The sequence below is a fragment of the Pteropus vampyrus genome, unplaced genomic scaffold (genome assembly GCF_000151845.1).
Source record: "Pteropus vampyrus isolate Shadow unplaced genomic scaffold, Pvam_2.0 Scaffold151, whole genome shotgun sequence".
Classification (NCBI taxonomy): Eukaryota; Metazoa; Chordata; class Mammalia; order Chiroptera; family Pteropodidae; genus Pteropus; species Pteropus vampyrus.
In genome coordinates, this window is record NW_011888932.1 from 4,857,932 (window position 1) to 4,879,165 (window position 21,234).

Sequence of the window (21,234 nt, forward strand, 5' to 3'; positions counted from 1 at the left end):
ATGAGATCATATATTTGTCTTTCTTTGTCTGACTTATTTCACTTAGGATGATTGGATAAAAAAGATGTGCTATATATATAGACAATGGAATATTACTTGGCCATAAAAAAGAATTAAATCTTATCATATGCAACAACATAAATGGATCTAGAGGGTATCATGCTAAATGAAATAAGTCAGACAAAAAAAGACAGAAAAAGACAATCAGAACAGAAACAAATTCATAGTTAACAGAGAATAAACTGTATCTGCCAGATGGGAGTGGGGTTAGGGAGTTGAGTGTAAAAAGTGAAGGGATTAAGAAGTACAATTTGGCAATTACAAAATTGTCACAGGGATGTAAAGTACAGCATAGGGAATATAGTCAATAATATTATAATAGCTATGTCTGGTGCCAGGTGGGTACTAGACTTATCGGGAGAATTCCTTCATAAGTTATATAAATGTCTAACCACTATGCTGTATAGCTTAAACTAAGATAATATTGAATGTCAATTGTAATTGAATAAAAGAATTTTTTTTAATTTTAAAAGACTTATAGAACTGAAAGGAGAAACAGACAAATCTAAAATTTGTTGTAATAATGACAGAAATCACTCAGGATATTAAAGAACCCAAGAACACACCAATCGAAAACATCTGATTTGACATTTATATAGCACTCCACCCAATGGCAGCCAAATACATCTTTTGTTCAAGTGCCCTTGGAATGTATATCATGATAGACCATATTCTGGACTATAAGACAAACCTTAACACATTTAAAAAAAGAAAAATCATAGTATGTTTTCCAATTACAATAGAATCAAACGAAATTACTGATGAAAAGATAACAGAACAACTTTAAACACTTAGAATCTATAAAATACCCTCTAAATAATCTGTGTGTCAAAGAGGAAGTCTTAAGGGAAATCTTAAAAAAATATTTAATTTCACGAAAATAAAAACACAACATATTAAAATTTTGGAGACAGTTAAAACAGTGCTGAGAGAAAATTTTATAGCACTAACTGTATATTTGAAAAGGGAGAAAGTGTCAAATCAATAATATAAGCTCCTAATTCAAGAACCGAAAAATGAAAAGCAAAATAAACTGAAAGCTATCAGAAGGAAGGAAATAGGAAAGATATGAAGAGAAATCAATGAAATTGGAAACAGAAAACTAGAAAAAAATCAGTGAAATGGACAGCTGGTTCTTTGAGAAGATCAATAAAATTAACAAAGCTCCAGTAAAACAGACAAAAACAAAAAGAGAAAAGACACTAAATACCAAATTCAAGAATGAAACAGGAGATAATACGAACCCTGTCGATATCAAAAGGATAATAAAGGAATACGCCAAACAACTTTGCATACATAAACTTGACAACTTAAATAAAATTAAGCAATTACTCTAAAAATACAAACTACAACTTATCCAACACATTTTAAAATTTAAGGAAATTGAATTTGTAATTGTAAAAACTATCCCCTTGCAAAAAAAATCTCCAGGCACAGATGATTTTGCTGGAGAATTCTACCAGAAATTTAAAGAATTAACACGAATTCTACATATTTTCTTCCAGAAAATAGAGAGGGAAGGAAAACTTTCTAATTCAATTTATGAAGTTAGTATTCCAAAACGAGACAAAGTACAAAACAAAATACAGACCAATATCCTTCAAAAATATAGACACAAAAATTCTTAACAAATCTCTCATGAATATAGACACAAAAATATTTTTCATGTTCCATTGAAAGAAAATATTGTAACTGCTAAAAAAACATTTATTTAAAATGTTATGTGAAAACTTCATTCAAAAAAAAATGAAATAAATGAAATTTTACTTTTGTCTGTAGTACTTCCTGGCCCTCTTTGGTCCCGATCTTTAGAAGGCACATTTGCTTTACTACTTGAATCAATTGTAGATTGTTTTACTGGTACAGATGAAAGTTCCAGAGCATTATAAGAATCATACAAATCCCAAGTAGTAGCCATTATGCCTAAATAGAGGCAGAAAGGTAAAAGTTACTTTATAGAAAATTCTAATATTTAGGTTATACATAACTAATTATGGCAAAATCTAAGATAAGAATATCTACTGTCTAGAAAAAAAAGTAGTTTTACAACAATCGCAGAAGTGGATAAAAATGAAAAAAAAAAATCATGAAACAACCTTAAGAAATCCTTAGCCATCACACTTTCAGTATCTACAAACACCTTAATGTTTTAGTGATAGCTCCAAATTATTCTCACTTTTTATTTTCCTTTCTAATCCCCATACCTTCCTCACCTATACTGCAAGCTGGTGCAGCATGATCTAATCAGTCTTTTAATACAGGGCTTCTTTGATTTGGACCCAGACAACCATGTTATAACAAGATTTTAATGTTACTTTACTTATGGTTAACATATAACATGTTATATTCTACAAAACTTTTTATTTATAATTACCTAATTCTATTTTTAGCAAGAAACATTTTCTATATACTTGTGAAAAGATCATACATAAGTTGAGAAAATGACAGACTCTGTTCTCAAAAAATTTGTAGAGCAGTATTATTATTACCTTCTCTTGAAAATAAGCCAATATAACAATGGTCTCCAAAAATCGGATAAATGTATTTATCTCCAAATTAAAAAAAAAAAATTCCCACCCCTTCATTGCTGATGTAACAATAAATGGCTTACAAAGCAATTATTTTATCAATGACCACGTAACAATATATTCTTACATGCTAAACTTACTTTATTTCAGTTAAAGTACAGTGATTTAAGAAAGTATTCCTTTCCTTGAAAATAAAAACAGCATCTGGATCTAATAAATGCAACTACTTCATTGTTAGAACTTTATTTTCATAATGTAAAATGAAGGATCTCTAATGTTTAACAAGAGTTTCAATTAATAGGAATGTTAACTCACATTTCATAATAATATTTCTATCTTATTGAATTTAATATTATCTAGTAAAGTCACACAGAATAAATACCTAGTACATTTTGCTGAATTAGAAAGAATTTCCATGTTCATGAAGTAAAAGACCATAGAAAGAAATTATATCTTTGAACACTGAATTACCTAAACTTTTCTTCCTTTAACTGAAAGTTTAGTAAGTTGGGCATATAGGAATATATTGTTACATGGCACTAATAAAATATTTGCTACATAAATAAATACACTTTATAAATAAGCAATCTAAAATGTTAGGGTGATTTCAAATTTTCTTCTTTGAAGATAACAAATAACATTGGTAATTTTACTTCACCACCATTGTTATATTTGTTTATTTGAATAAATGAATCTAAAAAATAGACAATCTCAAACCACATGCCATATATATCATGTATAAGATGGAATAATAAATAATTAATGATTGCAGCCTCCCAATTTTGTATTGTTATATACTATTAAAGAAAGCTATTTTAACTAGTATCGGAAAAAGTATGCCCATCTATACCTGTGTTTTGAGCATTTTGGGGTTTAAGATATGCCTAAATAGTTTTTATAAGTGTTAAAATGTTGTTTCTATCAGTTTAATTCAGACTATAAGAGTATAGCAACTGACTACATAACACTTACGGAAAAATAATTTTACTCTTTAGCTGAGTAATAAGACATAATCACTATAAACAAATAAACAAAAAAGGTAAATGACTTGTATTTCCATTACCCAGAGATAATGACTGCTAATATTTTGGTGTATGTCTTTCCATATTCACACATATATGTATTTGTATACATATGTATATTCTAAATAAAATGAGCTCATATCATACACTTTTATAAAAGACTTTTTATTGTTGTATAATATATATAGAAAACAAACTGATTTTATGAAATCTACAACACTGTAGGATTTCATTGTATTTTCAAAAGTTAGCCAAGAACATTAATACATTTATTGAATTATCCATTAATTTGAAATTCCACTTTTATCATAAATTACTATATGTATACTGTTAAATGAGAAATTTTTTCCTCACTTCTTATGAATCTTTACAGAGAGAACTTCAGCTAAATTAACACTTCTGGCCTATGTCCTTCACTCACTCATCACCAGGGAAAGAGAAGTAACTAATCTCACAAGAGAGTTTAGCAGGAATTGCAGTTCAGCCACTTCTGGCTTCTTATGTTAGGTCTGCTCACTTGCAGAAAGCATGCACCCTAGTCTGCTCTCACTCCTACAGGGATCTGTGCTTGTCTATCTGTGCCAACTACTGTTGGTAAGATCTATTCTGGAGGGGAGAAATAGAAAGTCCACCTAGCTGCAGATTTAAGGCTACATTTTTCAATTAACTTTTTCAGTAATAAAGGTAATATTTTGATTTCCATCTCCCTAACTCTTGAATCTTTCAGTCTCATACAAAATTAGTATGAAGATACATGATTTTTACTGATCCATAAAACCTTAATATTTACTTGATCTGTATCTAAATTCTTTAGTATAAAGTATCTTTTATTGCTTTAATAAAATTTTTATTGTGAAATTTATACCATTCACTGAAGAGTATATAGCACATACATGTGCAGTATAAAAATTAATACCATGTACTTACCAGCCAGAATAAAAAAATCAAACATCCCCAGGTGCTTAGAGGCCGCCTGAACACTCTCCTATCATAGCCTTCTTTCTTCTAGCTACCTCCAACAGAAGTACCCACTTTTCCTAACTTTTGGATTGGTCATTCCCTTGCTGTTTTAAAGGTTTTTCTCCTGTGGCAGATGCTGTTGTTCTACCCATATCTACTCTGTGTTACATCTTACTGGCCAATATCCAACTGCTAGCACCTGCATTTCTTTGGCTACAAAGGCCACTTGGATGTCCACAAATTAGGCCACAAGTGCTGAGGAACTCACAAGCCTATCCACCCTCAAACAATGATTTAGAAAGTTGGAGCATGGTAAGATAACTCTGGCTTACAGAGTTCTCTAGGAGATGTAATTTGAAAAATAATATAAACTTTGTTGGCTGCCTACCCTTTCTTGTCTCACTTGCTTTCTCCCTTACCAATATTTCTTAAGACAACCTCCAAATTAAATTATGTACACTCAAGTCCTTTTCTCAGAGGCTTCTTCTTAGAGAACCCTATGTAAGACTCTCAGACATATGTATACTTTTACAACATATTGTCTAGTTTCAAAAACTGGAATAGCAAACACTACCACAGATGGATAAGAAGAAAACAAAATCACCACTGGTAGATTAGGATTCCCAGGAGAAGATAATCAGAGTAGTCTGGTCCATAGTCTGACTTCAGCTTCTCTGAGTTTACATGAGCCACTTACAAGGAAAATACAGAGTAAGAGCATAAATATATGCTCGGAAACATAGAGTTTAACCCACTGAGGGCAGCTGACAAGCTAGGCACCGAATGTCCAGTGATAACATGGTCACGGTGAGTGGGCTGCTCTATATTTTTTATCCATCATGGCTTCTCTGCAGCTTTCAGGAGTAGGGTCTAACAGAAAATGTCTGTGCAGGGAAATGAGTTTTCTCACCTTATCTAAGGTGGCCTATTGAAAGGAACTACATTAAGAATGGTAAAGGCAAGCTATATACAAAGAAGAATCTGGCAGATTCACCTGAGTATTCTAGCCTCAGGTTAAGAAAATGAGACTTGCAGTTTCTAGTTTCACAGTTAAGGAGCTTGGAAGTCGCCATTCTGTCCTACGAACAAGTGAAAAGTTGAACAGACTGGAAAATTAACAACTCATCTTGGGTTTGAAAGAGAGATACTGACACAGGGCAAACTGCTGCCCCCAAGACTGAAGAGATGAACAGGCAAGCAAATATAGGGAATTGTGGCTTATTGGAGCAGAGATTCAGGAGTGGAAACTACTGTGGGAATCAATGCTGGGGTAGGAAAATCTGAATTGTGTGATGAGTTGCTGGAGGTTGGAGGTTGGAGACTGTGGACAGGTCTGAGAGTTAAAACTCCAGGGTGTCCAGTCATAGGGAAGCCCTACATTTTGTGAGCTTTAACTCCAGGAATATAACCAGATTCCTACAGTAAGTCACAGGAAAAAAAAAAAATCTCCTCATGGTTCAGGCAGAGGAAGAGGAAAATGAACCATTTTTAAATACACCAGAGCACTCTTATCTTCTTAACCAGGTGTGCCCTCAGGGGAAACTAGATAACCAGAAGAAACCTACTAGGGTATTATTAAGGGCCTAAATGACCTGAGGGAAGGGAAATACCTAGCGCCAGCACACTTGAGCCATCCTGCCCCACCTAAGGGGAGAGAAAATAAAAAACAGTGAAACTCTTTTGAAGTTCATAATGTTTTGTAGTTATCATTGTACAAGTCTTTCATCTTCTTGGTTAAATTCATTCCTAGGTATTTTATTATTTTGGCTGCTGTTACAAATGCAATTATTTTTTAAATTTCTTTTGTGGATTGTTCATTGGTAGCGTATAGAAATACAACTGAATTTTGTGTATTGATTTTGTATTCTACAACTTTACTGTATTTATTAGCACCAATAGTCATTGTATGGATTCCTTAGGATTTTCTATACTTAAGATCATGTATGTTATCTGTGGGTACTAGACTTATTAGAGTGATCATTCTGTAAGTTATATGAATATCTAATTACTACGTTCTACACACGAAACTAATATTATGCCAACTGTAGTTGAAAAATAAATTTTAAAAAACTCCAAAAAATATCATATCATCTGTGAATAGAGATAGTTTTATTTCTTCTCTTCCAACTTCATGCTTTTTATTTCTTTTCCTTGCCCAATTGCTTGGCCTATAGCTTCTAGTGCAATTTTGAATGGCAGTCGAGAAAGCAGGCATCCTCATTTTGTTCCTGATTTTATAGGATAAATGTCCAGATTTTCACCGTTGCATATAATGCTAGCTGTGGGTTTTTCATAAATACCTTTTGTCAAGTTGAGGAAATTTCCTTCTATTCCTAGTTTGCTGAATGTTTTTTATCATGAGACTATGTTGGATTTTTTGTCAGATAATTTTCCCACATCAATTGATAACATGTGGGGTCTTTCATTCTATTAATGTGTATTATACTGATTGGTTTATGTATGTTGAATCACTCATCGCTGGGGTAAATCTCACTTGATATATAGTATATAATCCATTTATTATGCAGCTGGATCAGTTTACTAGTATTTTGTTGAAGGTTTTAAATAATAATAAGTAATATTAGTATGTGGTTTTCTTGTTATGTCTTTATCTGGCTTTGGTATCAAGGTAATGTTGGGCTCAAAAGCTTCAAAGTATTCTCTTCTATTTTTTGGAAAATTTTTTTTTTAAGGATTGGTGGTGTTGATTCTTTATATGATTGGTGGAATTCACCAGTGAAACCATTTGGTCTTCAGATCTTTATTGGAAGGCTTTGATTATTACTTCAGTCTCGTGTTATACATGTTTAGATTTTATATTTCTTCTTGAGTCAGTTTTCACAATTTGTGTGCTTCTAGGAATTTGTCTATTTCATTTAGTTATCTAATTTACTGACATACAATTGTTCATAGTATTCCTTTATAATCCATTTTATGTCTGCAAAGACAGTAGTACTGTCCCCGCTTCCATTTCTCATTTTAGTAATTTGCAACTTCTATCTTATTTTTTCTTAGTTGATCTAAAGTTTTGTAAATTCTATTTATCTTTTCAAAGTACCAACTTTTGATTCTATTGATTTTTCTCTTTTGTTTATTCTCATTTTTCTTACCTCCACTCTAATCTTTATTATTCTCTTCCTTCTAATAGCTTTTGTTTTATTTTTATCTTCTTTTCCTAGTTCCTTAAGGTGTAAAGTTAGGTTACGATTTGAGATCCTTCTTTTTTAATGTATCTGTAGCTATAAATTTTCCTCTAAGCACTACTTCACTATAGCCCATAAGTTTGTTATATTTTCATTTCATTCATCTCAAAGTATTTTCTAATTTCCCTTGTGCTTTCTTTTTTGACCCACTGGTAGTTTAAAAGGGTGTTGTTTAATTTCTACATATTTGTATATTTTCCAGTTTTCCTTCTGTTATAGATTTTTAGTTTCATTACATTGTGGTCAGAAAAGATTCTTTGGAAGATTTCAATATTTAAAATTTTATTAATTCTTGTTTTGTGGCCTAACGTAATGGTGTATCCCAGAGAGTTTTCCATGTGAAATGTAGAAGAAAAAAGTCTATTCTGCTGTTTTAGTATGGAAGATTATATCTAGATTATACTGTTATTCAAGTCCTTTACTTTCTTGTTGATAATCTAATTGTTCTGTCCATTATTGAAAGAGAGGTAATGAAGTCTCAATTCTTATTATAGAACTATTTCTCCCTTCGCTTTTGTCAATATTTGCTTCATATATTTTGGGGCTCTCTTGTTAAGTGCATGTATATCTATAATTGTTATATCTTCTTTATGGATTGAAACTTTTCAGCAATATACAATGTTCTTAGTCTCTTGTAACAATTTTATCTAAAGTCTATTTTGTCTTATATTAGTAAAGCCATCTTAACTTTCTTTGGTTACTATTTACTTCTTTTCACTTTTAACATAATTTGTGTCTTTGAAGCTAAAGGCAGTCTGTTAGACAGCATATTGTTGGATCATGTTTAGATGTTTTAACCATCCTGTCAGTCTGCCTCTTAATTGGAGAGTTTAATCCATTTATTTAAAGTAATTACTGTTCAGAAAGGACTTATGCCATTTTTCTATTTATCTTCTTTATGTCATATCTTTGTTGTTCTTCAGTTTCTCTATTACTGTCGTTTTTGTGTTTAACTGACTTTTTATAGTGTATTTTTTTAATGCCTTTCTCATCTTTTCTGTAATTTTAAAGTTATTTTTTTTGTGTGTGGTTGCCTTGAGGATTACAATTAATTTCTTAAAATTTTAACAATCTATTTTGAATTAATACTATCTTACTTCATTAGCATACAAAAATGCTCCAATATACCTCTATCCCACCCACTATATGTTGATGTCACAAATTATGTCTTTATACATTGTATACCCATTAGCAAAGAATTATAATTGTTTTATGCATTTTAAATATTGCAAAAAAACTGGAGTTATAAACCACAATTACAATACTGCCTTTTGTATTTACCCATGTAGTTACCTTTACTAGTATTCTTTATATCTTCATGTTTCTGAATCTAGTGTTTCTTCCATTTTTGCCTGAAGGACTCCCTTTAGGATTTCTTGTAAGGCAGTTCTACTATGCTAAATTCCCTTGCTTTTGTTTATCTGGGAATGTTTCAATTTCTCCTTCATGAGAAAATATTTAATTTTGTTATTCAATTTAATTTCTCCTTTATGAGGATTATTTGAAAGACACAGAATTAGTAGTTGACAGTATCTTTCTTTTAGCGCTTAAAGTATGTCATCCCACTGACTTCTGGCCTGCAAGGTTTTTGCTCGGTGGAATCTTAGTGAAGATCTCTTGTATGTGAAGAGTCACCTGTTTTTTTAGCTGCTCTAAAAACTCTCTGTCTTTCAATGGTTTGATGATGTGTTTCAAAATGTGTAGATATCTTTGTGTTTATCATTCTTGGAGTTTATTGAGCTTCTTGGATGTGCAGGTTTATGTCTTTTATCAAACCTAGGAAGTTTTTGGCCATCATTCTTCAAATATTCTTTCTGCCCCTTTATCTGTTCTTCCTTCTTTCTGAAATTCCCATTTTGTATATATTGGTCTGGTTGGTGGAACCTGACAAGTCCTTCAGGCTCTGTTCATGTTTCTTCATTTTTTTCTTTCTGCTCCTCAGACTAGATCATTTCAGTTGACTTATCTTTAAAAATTGCTGCTTCCTTCTTCTGCCCACTCAAATCTGCTATTGAAAACTCTGGCAAGTTTTTCCATTTCAGTTATTATACTATTAATCTACAAAATTTCTGTTTGGTTCCTTTTCATAATTTTTATCTTTTTATTGATTTTTTATTTTTTTATAGCATTCTACTGGTTTACTTTAGATCTTTGTCCATAGTGTCCTTTAGTGTTATGAACATATTTAACACAATTGATCTAAAGTCTTTGTCTAGTAAGTTCAATGTCTGTACTTCCTCAGGCAGAGTTTCTGTTAATTTCTTCTTTGAATGGGCCATACTTTGTTTCTTTTTATCCTTGATATATGATATCATATGACAATTTGGTAACTCTGGAAATTTGATTCTTCCTCTCCTCAAGGTTTGTTGTGCTGTTTCAAAACTATTGTTATAGTCTGTATTCTCTGTCATGTTCATCTTAGAAGTACTGGTTTTTAGCTTTGGGTCAGCTAGTGTCCTGACAGAGATTTCCTTGAACACCTGTATTCTTCCCTTCCTCAAATTAAAAAAAAAAAAAAAAAAAAAAGAGGAAAAAAAAGAAAAGAAAAAGAAACAAAAAAAAAAAGGAAAAAAAAAAACCTCAACCAGTCTTTGCAGATTGGGTCTCTATTGGGGTCTTCCTTGAGTGCTAAACCAGGTTGTTTAAAAACATGCCTTAGCCTTTACTTCCTGCTTATACTGAGCCCAGAGATCAGTCAGAAGTAGTTTGGGATATTTTAAGTCTTTTCTGAGCTCTCATCCTGCTCTAGGCATGCACATGACTTTCTAAATTCCTCTGTATATGCAAGCATTTTTCAATACCTTAATTTCCCAAAGAAACTCTCTTCCTAGCTTTTTCTCCCAGGCTTTCAGTGTCTCTTGTTTGACTCAATTGTATTCTCTTGCCTCAGTAGAGGTGAGTTGTTCATTTTCCTCATAACATTTTTGAAGAATATGATATGCACAATTGCTTTACCACCTGAGAGTTATGAGTCAGGCAAAAAAAAAAAAAAAAAAAAGACTAGTGTCTTGTGTCAGTCCTTCAGGTAGCCCCCAGACAGAGTAAAACAGACAAACCAAATTCCTTGAGAATAAGGTCTGCTCTCCTCCCTCTAGAACCAGAGGCCAGGGTCTCTTACTGGGAAGGCAGGCTGCTGTCTTTAAGACCACCACCACACTGGGGAGGGGAATGGGTCAAGAACAAGTAAAGATGCCACAAAGCTTTTCTGCTAATAAGTTGCCCTTTTCTTGATTTAGCACTTGCTTAGAAGTTTGTCTATTTTAATCTTTTTAAATAACCAGTTTATAGTTTTGCTCAGTAACAAAGGCCATTAAGATTATAACCTTTCTTTTAATTACCTCTTTGGTCACACTTCACAGATTTTTGACTATGCAGTGGTCTCAGGATTGTTAATTTATAAACATTGAAAGATAGTAAGTGTAGTAGTTAAGAGCACAGACTCTAGAACTAGACTGTCTAGGGGTAACATTGTCTGCAATACCAGCTGAGTGACCTTGGGCAAATTAGCTAACTTCTCTTTGTCTGTTTCTTCCTCTATAATATGGAGGGATATAATAATACCTACCTCATAAGGATGTTGTGAGAATTAAATCAGTTAATATATGTGAAAGGCCTAGAATAGTGTCTGGAATATTTTAAATGTTATTACTTACAGTTGATATTCTTTGTAACATAAACTGTTAGTTTCTATAAATGCTTCTTAAACATTTGAAGAGTACAAAGTTCTGTGATATAGTTTGTATAAAAATCAAGATTGATAATTATGTTATTCAAATCTTCTATATCTGTATTTATTATTTGTTAACTTACCAGTCAAATTCTGAAAGCTGTAGATCATAGTACCCAGCTACTGTTGTGATGTGGCCAAATTATTTCTATTTTTGCTTTATATATTTCAACATTTACTAATTGACAGACTCAAAATGCATATTAATTCAACAGGGTAGTTTATCAAGCAGAACATAAATTACCTTTGTCTTGCTTTATGATTTTGTCACACTGAACGTCTTTATTCTTTGGTGCTCCATTAATAGTCTGCATCATCCTTTCAACATATAAGTCATTGCCTAATCTATTTCTACAAAGGGTCTCATAATTTTTGTTTCTCCAGCTATTAAAAAATAACATATATGCAACTAATTAATAAAAATCAATTATTAACATACACATCATCTTTTTATATTATGTCTTTCCTCAAATTTACTTTCCTGAATGTGGATTGCACCAAAGAGTGAAAGTTAAAAACATTCCTTAGGAAGAGACTGCATTGAACTACCACCAAAGGATTTTTTATACTATACCTCCCAATATCCCTGCCGGCATTATTTCCATGCAGATTTTATAAACTTTGATATAGACACTCGAAGCTATAAATTTTCCTCAGAGTACTACTCATTTTTGTGTCATCCTGTATGTATTATTTTCATAATTGTTTAGTTCTGAGTATTTCTTAAATCTTCATTATGACTTATTCAATTCATGAAGAATTTAAAGAATGTGCTTACTTCCAAATGTGTACGTGAATGTGCGTCTATGTTCTAGTGGAGATTTATGTTATTAATTTTCAGCTTCATTCCACTGTGGTTAGAGAATTTAGTATGATACCATTTCTTTGAAATTTTAAAACTTTGTTTCATGGCCTTGTGCATGGATGATTTTTATAAATGTTCCACGTGTGCTTGAAAAGAGCGTGTGTTCTCTAATTGTGGAATGTACTATTCTATGTATAACCATTAAATTACATTTTGTTCAAGTTTTCTACATTTAAACTAATTTTTATTGGTTGATAATTATTTTATCAATAATTAAGAGAGGTGTGTTTAAATATATTACTTTAATAGGATCTTTATCAAGTTTCCAATTTTTGTTTCATATATTTGGAGATTATTTTATTAGGAAAATTCAAGTCTAGAACTCTTATACCTTTTTATCATTATGAAGTGACCTTCTTTATCACTAATAATGCTGTCAGTTTAATCATTTCTCTGTAGATGATATGTTTTCTCTTTCTTCTGTTTTAAAAATCTTTTAATACTTGATATTCTGAAGTATCGGTACAATGTACTGAGTTCATTCTTATTTTGTAGATTTCTTTTTATTTATTCCTATTTTTGTAGAATGGAGCCTTTAAATAGTTTGAGAAAGTCTTCACCCACTCAAGACTTTGAATAGTACCTCTCTTCCATTCTTTTTATTCTGCCTTTGGGAACTGACTAGGTGTATGTTAGACCTTTATTCTATTGTCAATATCCTTTTAAACTTTTTCATTCTTTATATCCCATTCTTCTCTCCAAACTGTGTATAATTTATCCAGATCTATGTTTGTACAGTATTCAGATTCAATTTATTAAATCTCTATTTAATTATGTCTTGTTTAAATTTAATATTTACTTTTTAATTTCAAGATCTAAGTCAATGTTTACTTCTTAATTTCAACAATTATATAAACATATTTTATTTTAACATTCATTTTAGATGTATTTCCAATATAAGTCAGCTTTCTCAATTTGTGGGAGACCCAAGGCTTACTGGTGGGCTCTAGATCCATGAGCTAATATACCATTTGCTTCTAGAATCTCTCTCTCTCTCTCTGATTTCACATCACTTATCAATCTCTTTGCTATTTTTCCATTTCCTTTTTATGGTCCTAGCAGCTTTCTTTTATGTCTTATGAGCTTTAAAAAGTATTTATTCAGAATCTAATTGTTATATATTTTATAGTGCAAACAATTCTATAACATTTTATATTTGGGTAAGAATAATACCCTAAAAATTATTTTAATGGATTTTTTTAGTACTATGCATCATATTCTAAATTACCTGAATAATTATATTAATAACCTACTTATAGTAGCTTTATTAATTTCAGACTTCAGAGCAAGACTTCAGAAATAAAGAGCAGCATTATATAATGATAAAGGGGTCAATCTATCAAAAAGACAACAATTCTTAATGTATATGTACCTAGTGACAGAGGTTCAAAATGCATGAGGCAAAAACTAGTAATATATTTGTATTCATTAATAGAGAAATGGAAAATCTACTCTAATATAGCAAAGTCAGTTATATTCCCATAACATATATTCCCTTAAGTTGTGAATATTAAAATCTCAGTCCTTTCCTTTTAAATTGAAAACAACTTACATATGCATAAAGATCATTAAAACCTATATTGTGACTTAGAAATTTCCTTCATTTCTTTTGTTATTTAACTTAGTATTTCACTTACTTTTTAAAGAATATGGTAAATCTATTGGTTCTTCCTCCAGAAAAAATATATACAACATAAATAATTTATATATAATTTCACAGAGCACATATATAGTTTTATATATAATTTCACTAGGCACATACACCACAGTATTTATCCAGGAATCCTCAAGGACAGAAACAAAATAACCAGCATTTGAATTACAGAAGCAGTGTAGACAGTTGAACCATACATACCTTACTTTCTCAGCTTCTTCAGATTCTACCGAAACCATGACTGTTGGTAGGTTAAAAAATCCTAGTGTTTCTGTCTCTGTGAGTATTATCTCTACAGTCTTCTCCAGGTCTTCTTTCGTTACAGTTTTTCCAGGTGTTGTCCTTATAACTCGTAAATCTAAAGTACATGACTTAATAAAAATCATTTACTAATTGCTGTTTTAAATTTTCATTTCACCAAGATATCAAGATAGGTCATATATTGCAAGTGGCTTTATATGGTCAAGGAGCAGTCCATGTTGTGAGCTGTATGTAGTCTATTCAATCCCTCAGAAGCCAAATGATATTATCACTCATAAACAGTCTCTGTTCCTGATTTATCAAGCCTATCCTAGTCTCATACTTGTAGTCATAACTCCAAGGGCATCTCATTATATCTATCCTATAATATTAACAGAGACACTGGGGTGATTTTTGATACTACTCAAGAAGAAAATGGGTGATTGTATTTGGGAGACATAGTATACAAACCTTCTTTGAGCCCTTAAGTTAATTTCCAGTCTGTATCTACAACAACCTTTTATTCTTTGTTTGGCTTTCTTATCAGTTGTGTCTGATTTAGATTATAGCCCTGCTCTAATCATCTTCATCAATAGCTAAAAAGATTCTCCACTGAAAGTTCTGGTTAAACATAGGGATAAAATAGGCTCTATATCCATGCAAGTAATACATTGAAAAGGATTAGCCTCAGCCTTTAGGCTAGTCAGAGGTCTGATCCAGGTCCTTGAAAAATTTCATTCAGGGCTGGGGGAGTTTGGACTTGGTTGTGTGGGTAACAGTAAGATAAGACAAGGTATATAGGTCAGAGTTCACTGTTTTCTGTTAAAAATAGGGTGTGAAGCAGGGATCCATGAGGCTTTGGGAAGTGTAAAGCTTGAATAGCTTTAGGAAAACAAGACATAAGGGTATATACTTTCTACAGACTAAAGCTCAGTCTTAAGAAGGCCCAGAGCCTGAGAAAAACACTTTCCTCTACATATGCTAAAAACAATAATACAAGTTACTAATTCCACAAACTAACCATCAGCATTTAGAATGGTTAAATAAATTATAGTATACTCATCTATGAATATTAAATAGTAATTAAATATAATAAAACTTATTAAAATATATTTGCTATATTTTATTGTGACTATTTGTAGTTCCACTGAAATATTCCATCTGTGAAAAGCTAAATTCTATATTTTGTATTAAAATATATTTATGATAAAATAAGTGACGAACAATCCAGAACAGAACCTATAGTATGGTTATAACAATGTAAAATACCAATGCATATGGACAAGGTCAGGAAATAGAAATTTTATTTTTTATTATTTTTTTTATTTTTATTTTTCTCATTTAATTTTTTAATTTTTTAATTGAAGAAATGATTTAAAAATTTCCCCCCATCTCCCTCCCCGCTCCTCCCTCGGGAAATGGAAAATTTTAAGTTGTTACTCTTTTTAAAAATATTCTTTAATTTTTATTATTTCTGCAATAAATTTAAAATATGAGGAAGAGATGATTTATGTAAGTCAATTTGGCTAAGGTAAATATAGGATAAGTGAATAAGTAAATGAATTAGTCACATGAACACAATTTGAGGTATATCTAGTCCAAACTATTCTTTTTATCAATGAAGAAAATGGGAAACAGAGGCTAAGTGAGAAGTCTCAAACTGGCAATTTTATGACTAGAAATTTAGGCTCCCGATTCTCTAACTTAGACCAACAGATCTCCATTTATGATTTAGCTATATCTACTTCGAAGTAGCATTGTGGCACAGGAATGCTAATTATAAAACAAATGATCTTACATTAGCTGTATCACACATATAAAACCTAATATAGTAACATCTCAATTATCTATTGTGGTTAAGGAAAGTAATAGTCTAGTCAATCTTCTACTTAATAGCTACCATTTATAGACAAACCCTAGATTGGCAAATAGTATTTTTGCCTGGATCTCTGGATTGACCATTGTCTGAATGTTGCTTAAATTTGATACATATTGAGAAATTGTTTCAGACTCCCCCATATACCTGTAGAAGCTATTTCATGGGTTAGATTCTCTAACTTTAAACTAGCCTTACAACCAGATCTTGACTACATATCCCTTTCCATCTGGAAAAGCATTACAAATTTATCAATCTGCCTCGCCTGCTCCAGGTGATGAAGAGAACACATCTTCTGCCAGTGATGAAGAGAACATATCTTCTCCACTCGTGATGGTTGTTCTGGAAGGAAGGAGCTCTAGTATGACAATCTTGGTTCCTCTCCACACCTTAACTCATGATGCCCCTTTAAGAGGGTTAAGGTGGGCCTGAATTGGTCTAGACACTTTAATGAATGGGTGAGTAAGTCTATCAAATTTGGGAGATTAACAGCTGGTCTTTATCCGTAATGTCATATTTTGGCTCCAATCTATCATATTCACTCTTGCTATATTTTTCAATTAATTTCTAACTGTGTGTGAAAAGGGATGCCATTATTTGGCAACCTTCGGAGACCCCTTTCTTGGCCCCTACTTAGGCTAGAATTGGTATGATACGATTACAATATCACTGACTCACAACATCATTTTATTCTTGCCTCTCTCCTCACAAATGGATTATATGCAAGTCAAAATACTTTATGAGTTTATGTAAAAAGGTATCTTATCCTTATTCATTTATTCTCTGAGACCTCCTAGAGACAATCTGTGTGTAAGATGCTGTTTGGTCCCTAGCTTGGAAATAAAACCACAAACTTTTCTAATCATAAGCCTCTTTTTGATTATACAGTAAAGCAAGAGTTCTCAAACTTCAGCATGCATCAGAATCACTTGGAGAGTATGTTAAATGTCTAGGGATTCATCTCTAGACATTTTTTAAAAAAAATTTAATAAATGTTTTATTTCAGAATAGTTTTACATATACAGATTTGCAAGAATATAACAAAAAGTTCCTGTATACCTTGTACCTAGTTTTTCCTATTGTTAACATTACTATGATACATCTATCACACCAATAAACCAGTATTGATACTTTGTTATTATCAAAAGGCCATACTTTATCCCAATTTTATTAGTTTTTAACCAATGTCCTTTTTCTTTTCCAGGATCTAATCCAAGATGCATTACATTTAGTCATATCTACTTAGGCCTCCCTAGATTGTGATAGTTCCTCAGACTTCCCTTGTTTTTGATGGCCTTGAGTTTTAAGAAGTACTGGTCATGTATTTTGTAGAATGTCTTTCAATTTGGTTTCATCATGGTAGAAAGGGGTTATGGATTTATGGAAGACTAAAAAGCTAAAGTGTCATTATCATCGCATATCAAGGGCACATGCTACCAACATGACTTACCACTGATGATGTTAACCTTGACCTGAGAAAGTGTTTGTCAGGTTTCTTTGCACTTAAGTTACTCTTCCCCTCCTCCCTATATCCAGTACTTTTTGGAAGGATGCCAATATGCAAAGCCTACACTTAAACAAGATGGGGAGTCAAGCTCCATCTTCTTAAGGGAAGAATAGCTATATAAATTATTTGGAATTCTTTTGTACATGATATTTATCTATTCTCCCCCATTTATTTATTTAACCATTTCTTTATATCAGTATGTACTCATTGTTTGCTTTATACTTGGGTTATAATCTTATGTTATTTCATTGTTGAAATTGTTCAACCTTTGATCATTGGGAGCTCCTTCTGTTGGCTACTATGTCTCTTTCACATACATCCACATTTTTGTTTGTTTATTGTAGTTTTTTTTCTTAGCATTTGTTTACTTTCTGATTCATCTTACATATGCCCTGAACAGCTCTAGAATCAATCATTTCTCCAAAGATCTCTGGTTCCTTCTATTGGAAAATGGTATTAGAAACCAAGATCTGGGCCCCAGGTATACTATTGTTACTAGGATGTTGTTTTCAGGCCTTCTCAGCAGACAGAACTAGGAAATACCTGTTACTATACTAACCCATGTATGCATCTATATCAATATACATATATCAATCTGTATCTATATTAAGCTAAACGTGAGTTCATAGTAACATTCTTGGTTCTCATCTAGTACCACATGTATAATTCTAATCTCCTCCCGTTTGTCTGTAAACTTCCACTCAAACAATGTGAAATCTGCTTCCCACCAGCTGCCCTCCATTTATTTATGTGTTCAATCCTAGTATACATGCACAATAATCCAGAATTGTTAACCCATACCTCTATGGAAAATGAGTTTATTAACTAGAGTATACTACTTATGTGCATTTCCATGTTTGAAAACTTACAGTCTCTGCTCAATTTCAACACTATTTAGGGTTATCGTTCCCCCTGCCTCACCATCACTATTCAGTAAGGTGATGTCATACATTTGAAAAAGTAGTTAGATTCTGATGCCACCGTGTATTCCATTCAAGGATCCTTCGATCTCTTAATAGTACTATTTTTTTTAATGTAGATATATTAAAGTTTATTTTTGTGATGTAAGATTCCACAAATTTTTATAAATGCATAGTGTCATGTATCCACTACTACAGTATCATACAGAAAAGTTTCATCATCCTAAAAAATCCACTGTGTTACACATATTCAACCCCCTCTCCTAAGTCCCTGGCAACCACTGATCTATTTTCTGTTTTATGCTTTTGCATTTTCCAGAATATCATATAAATGGAATTATGCAATGCTATACACTAGTCTTTTCTGACTGATTTGACTTAGCAATGAACATTTAAGATTCTTTCATGTTATTGAATAGATTTATAGCTCATTTATTTTTATTGCTAAATACTCTTCCATTGTATGGATGTACCCTTTGTTCTGTGTATGTACCCTTATCCATTCATCTATTAAAGGACATCTTGATTGATTCCAATTTTTGTGATTATGATTAAGCGCCTAGAAACATTTGAGTGCAGGTTTTTGTGTGGATATGTTTTCAAACCAGTTGAATAAATACTTAGGAGTGGAGCTGCTGTATTATATGGTGATACTACATTTAGCTTTATAAGAAACTGCTGAATTGTCGTTAAAATTTGTTGTGTTATTCCCATCAGTAATGACTGAGAGTTGCTACTGCTTCATATATTTGCCAGCAATTGGTATCATCCGTTTTTTGGGGGGGGATTTAGCTGTTTTAATGAGTACGCGGTATCTTATTCATTTGCATTTCCCTAAAAACAAATGAAGTATTGCTTCTCGGCCTTTTGGCTAAAATCAAGTGTAAAAACAAATGAAGCTGAGTATCTTTGCATATACTTATTTGCCATACGTATATCTTTTTTGGAGGCATTTTTGTTCCATTCATTTGTGCTTTTTTTAATTGGTTGGCTGTTTTTATATTAAGTTTTAAGAGTTCTTTATATATTCTGGATACAAGTTCTTTATCATACATGTAATTTGTTAATATTTTTTCCCAGTGTATGGCTTGCCTTTTCATTCACTTAACACTGTCTCACAGAGCAAAAATTTTAATTTTAATAAAGTCGAATCTATCAATTTTTTTCTTGCATGGATTATGCTTTTGGTGTCATATCTAAAAATCTCATCACCAATCTAAGATCACACAAATTATTTTCTGATATTTTCTTTAAGAAATTTTATACTTTTTCATTTCACATTTAGGTATGTGGCGCATTTGGCATTAATTTTTGTGTAAGGTGTAATGTCTGTGTCTATGTTCACTTTCTTTTTTTTTTGCATTTTGATGTACAGTTGTTCCATCGCAGTTGTTAAAAAGATAATTTTTTCTCCATTAAACTGCTTCTGTGTCTTTGTCAAAGGTCAGTTTATTACAGTACTGTGAGTCTATTTCTGGGATCTCTATTCTGTTCCATTGATCAGTGTTTATTGTTTTACTAATACACTGTCTTGACAACTGTAGCTTTACACTTACTCTTGAAATCAGGTGAGTCCTTCAATTTTTTTTTCAAGGTTGTGTTGGCTATTCTAGGTCCTTTGCCTTTCTATATAAATTATAGAATCAGTTAATATATGTGTGTGTATATATGTGTATATATATATATATATACACACACAAAAAAAATCTTCCTGAGATTTTGATAGAGATTGGATTGAATCTATGCATTAAATTATGAAGAAATGACATCTAAAAAATATCAAATTTTCCAATGCATGAACATGGAATATCTTTCCATTTATTTAGATCCATTTTCTTTCTTCCCTGTTTTGTAGTTTTCTGCATACAGATATTGTCCATATTTTGTTAGATTTTTACATTTTAGTTCTACTGTAAATGACACTGTTTTTTAAAATTTCAAATTCCAGTTGTCCACTGATGGTACATAGAAAAGTATTACTTTTATATATTATCCTGCAATGTTGCAGGATATAAGCTTATTGGTGCCAGGAGTTTTTGTTTTTGTAGATTCCGTAGGATTTTCTACATAAACAACGATGTCATCAGCAAATATAGACAGTTTTATTTCTTCCTTTCCAATATATAAATTATATTTTTCTTGTCTTGTTACACTAGGGAGGACTTCCAATACAATGCTGAATAGCAGTGGTGAGAGAGGACATCCTTTCCTTATTCTGGATCTTAGCAGGAAAGCGTTCAGCTTCTCTTCATTAAATATAATATGAGCCTTAGTATTTTTTTGAGGTACAATCCACATAACATTATATTAGTTTCAGGTATAAAATGTAATGATTTAATATTTGGATATACTGTAAAATGATGACAAAATGACCACAGTAAGTCTAGTTAACGTTTGTCACTATACAAAGTTAATTTTTTTCTTGTGCTGAGAACTCCACTCTCCTAGCTGCTTTTAAATACGCAACACAGTGTTGTTAACTATAGTTGCCATCCAGTACATTACATCCCCATGACCGATTCCTTTTATAACTGGAAATTTGTACCCTTGACTTGTTTTTATATATTCCCTTTATTAGGTTAAGGAAGTTCCTTCTATTCTTTGTTTTTTAAGTATTTTTTTTTTTATTATGAATGGATATCAGATTTCATCAAATACTTTTCCTGCATCTT

General features: G+C 31.8%; 1 protein-coding gene across 1 annotated transcript in view; it reads right to left on the minus strand.

Moving 5' to 3' along the window:
• Positions 1–21,234, minus strand: part of WDR78 (WD repeat domain 78) — an 82,041-nt gene that overhangs the window by 34,584 nt on the left and 26,223 nt on the right. Inside the window, 3 exon segments of the mRNA XM_011369602.2 lie at positions 1,828–1,983; positions 11,745–11,884; positions 14,221–14,377. Coding sequence (XP_011367904.1) covers positions 1,828–1,983; positions 11,745–11,884; positions 14,221–14,377 — 453 coding nt within the window.